The 3,070-nt window shown below is 30.4% G+C and overlaps 1 protein-coding gene across 1 annotated transcript; it reads right to left on the reverse strand.

The window, feature by feature from the left end:
* Positions 1–1,466: 1,466 nt before the first annotated feature.
* Positions 1,467–2,978, reverse strand: LOC118757415. The gene is made up of 4 exons (XM_036492127.1): positions 2,934–2,978; positions 2,518–2,868; positions 2,299–2,458; positions 1,467–2,229 (listed from the first exon to the last, which is right to left on the reverse strand). Exons 1-4 carry the CDS (start codon positions 2,976–2,978, stop codon positions 1,793–1,795), a joined length of 993 nt encoding a protein of 330 aa, XP_036348020.1. The 3' UTR covers positions 1,467–1,792.
* Between the last annotated feature and the right edge of the window lie 92 nt (positions 2,979–3,070).

The raw sequence follows: 3,070 nt of genomic DNA on the forward strand, positions 1-3,070 counted from the left end.
TTTCATTAGAATGTAAATCTGTATTAAGGTTTTTATCTAAATTCAACGAAAGAGACGAACGCAGTTTCGCTGGTTCAGGATTAACAGAAACTTTGGCCTTTCGTAGTTGGTAAATGCTGTTGTGGTAGTGCGCGTATAAATTACCACTTGGCTTTTTACACTTTTTGTATAAGTAGTAAGTATCCTGTAAACAGTAAATTAATTAGCAAACCTAAAATCAAATCCATTTTTTTTTATCTAATGCATTACCTTAGATTCCTTTGGAAAAAGTTGTATAATAAAAATAAAGTACATTATTATGTGACATAAATCATAATTGAGAACGCCTTCAAAAAGATCATGCAGAAGGTCGACTGCGAAATTTTCAATAACATGAAAACTATGCAATTTATTGAAAATCGAATTTTCTCTGACACCTGTTTGTTGTACGTTACTAATTTGAACGTCAGATTTATAATTTTCTTTGTTGCGTAGCTTGTCAGAAACTTCTTGAGCTTCATTTTGGCATTCTGTTTTGCTTGTTTTACAGAATCTACAAAAATAGGTAGAAGAAAAAAGATCGTGAAAAACCTAATATGTAATTCAAAGCCAAGTTGTCACCCAAAACAAGACCTAGTGCAAAATAAATAGTTTTTACATGGTTATTTACTTTTATTTGCAATCCATTTTGTTCTAAATCGTTAAATATTTCAATTAATTTGTATAAACATCGATCATTACCGAATTTGTGTACGTCTTTTGATTTAAATAAAGCTGCTAGAAAAATGAATTCTAATTTATGATTTAAACAGGTAGGTGCTGAAGGCAAAGAATAATAAGCTGCTAGAATAGGCTCTGTGTGAGAACTTAAGGGATTGTTTAATTCTATATCGTCGAAATACAAGAAAATAGGAAACATAATACGTTCAGAATTTTGGCATTTTCGCTTCCAAAGCGATCCATTTATAAAATTTTTAAGTGAGACACTTCTTGATAAAATAGCTTTATTATTTTGAAATTTTTTCATACACTTCCGGTAATTCAAAATATTTTTTAAGTTGGAATTTTATTGGGAACAAAATACCTGCTGCAATTGATTCGTCTATTGCTTTGAAATTACATGAAATCAAGTTAGAAAGTGAATTATCAATTTGGATTACAGAAGGATTTTCGTACATATCTGAATCTAATAACGTTTTAACAAATGTATGCTCTGAAGAAAAACTGGCGAATGGTGCCTTACAAAACGATATTAGCTCATTTAAATTCTCACGAACTTCGCTATGATCTGGCTCTAATTTTTTTACAATTTTTTCCAATTCCCCACTAATTGGACAAGTTATAAGATTTGTTATATTTTTTTGTAGTAACGTTACTTCCTTTCGGTGCAAGTAGTTGCTGGAATATTTTTCTAATGTAAATTTCAAACAGTTTTCTTTTAACAAATTTAAGTTTACATTTGATGTTGGTTTTTCAGTACTGTTTTCTATTTTTCTTTTTTTTTGACTTGAATTGATTTCGGAATCAATAGAAATATTAAATGCTGTTTCACTTTCTGTATGTATTGAATTGATTTCAGAATCAATAGAAATATTAAATGCAGTTTCACTTTCTGTATGTCCATGCTTTTTTTCCTCATTTCTCATATGGCGACGAAATGACTTAAAATCATCAAATTTATGTTTACACTCTAGAAAACAGCATTGGAAATAATCTACAGCACCTTTATGATGAACATATTGCAGATGTGTGAATAACTTTTCACATTGAAAAAATATTTCACCACAGACAAAACAGATTACCATTTCTTAAATTAAGAGAGATCGCTAATAAGCGATGAAACACAGCTCAAGTTTTCGTGTGTCAAATTAAAGAAATATTTCGCCAAAAACTCCCACACTTGTTTGCACTCTGCTGGGTATTCTAAATCTAACGTTGCGAATAATTTTAAGCAGACATCTATGCTTTTCATAAAATTTCCTACTTTGTAATAGCTGTTAGCGAAGAATATATAAAATTCCGTCAAATTTATATCATCTTCACCGATTCCGCACAAATGTGGTTGAACTGTTTCTCCAGCTTTGCACTTATTGATACCTTCAAGTATCTTATGTTGAAGCTCTTGCCTGGTAGCAGCATGTATAAGAAATGCTTCTCTGGACTCAAATAAAGTTGTTTTCTTGTTCTTTTTGCGATGAGTCGGTTTTAACATACTATGAAGCAACAAGGAAACAATCACATCACGTGCATCTACAAAGCAAATATAAGAGTATTATTACTCCTTGATACATTTCATAATGTAAAACAATTGAAGCTTACTTTTATCAATATTGGTTGTTAATTTTTCCAATAATTGAAGACCATATTTGTCTTTGGCGTAATTGTTAAAACGCGGTATCAATTTGGTTACGAGATTGTCCCATTCTTCCAATAAGCAGTTTGATTTTAGAGGATATTTTTTTTCAAAGTCCAATTCGATCTATGAAACAAACAAATTTCTTGTAATTAAATAATCACATAGACGAAACAACCTTTTACCAAAAAATATCCAAACTGTTGCTTTAGAATAGGCCACTCTATTAAAATATCGTTTGTTGTAATTGTTGAATTAAATAACTTTTGTCTTGTCTCGTATGTAACATTCCAGTATTCTACCACTTTATCGTACGGTTCAATGTTGTTTTTAAGCCAATTTTTCGCTTCGTTTTCATTAGAATGTAAATCTGTATTAAGGTTTTTATCTAAATTCAACGAAAGAGACGAACGCAGTTTCGCTGGTTCAGGATTAACAGAAACTTTGGCCTTTCGTAGTTGGTAAATGCTGTTGTGGTAGTGCGCGTATAAATTACCACTTGGCTTTTTACACTTTTTGTATAAGTAGTAAGTATCCTGTAAACAGTAAATTAATTAGCAAACCTAAAATCAAATCCATTTTTTTTTATCTAATGCATTACCTTAGATTCCTTTGGAAAAAGTTGTATAATAAAAATAAAGTACATTATTATGTGACATAAATCATAATTGAGAACGCCTTCAAAAAGATCATGCAGAAGGTCGACTGCGAAATTTTCAATAACATGAAAACTATGCA

This window comes from Rhagoletis pomonella, unplaced genomic scaffold, assembly GCF_013731165.1.
Source record: "Rhagoletis pomonella isolate Grant_MI unplaced genomic scaffold, Rhpom_1.0 Rhpom_scaffold_17653, whole genome shotgun sequence".
In the NCBI taxonomy this organism is placed as follows: Eukaryota; Metazoa; Arthropoda; class Insecta; order Diptera; family Tephritidae; genus Rhagoletis; species Rhagoletis pomonella.

Excerpts from the sequence above, each read along its gene's own strand:
- LOC118757415 (XM_036492127.1), bottom strand. The coding sequence starts at position 2,978 with ATGTACTTTATTTTTATTATACAACTTTTTCCAAAGGAATCTAAG. Across the intron at positions 2,869-2,933 it reads TTTTTCCAAAGGAATCTAAG|GATACTTACTACTTATACAA; the intron begins GTAATGCATTAG and ends TACTGTTTACAG. Across the intron at positions 2,230-2,298 it reads AACAACCAATATTGATAAAA|ATGCACGTGATGTGATTGTT; the intron begins GTAAGCTTCAAT and ends TTTGCTTTGTAG.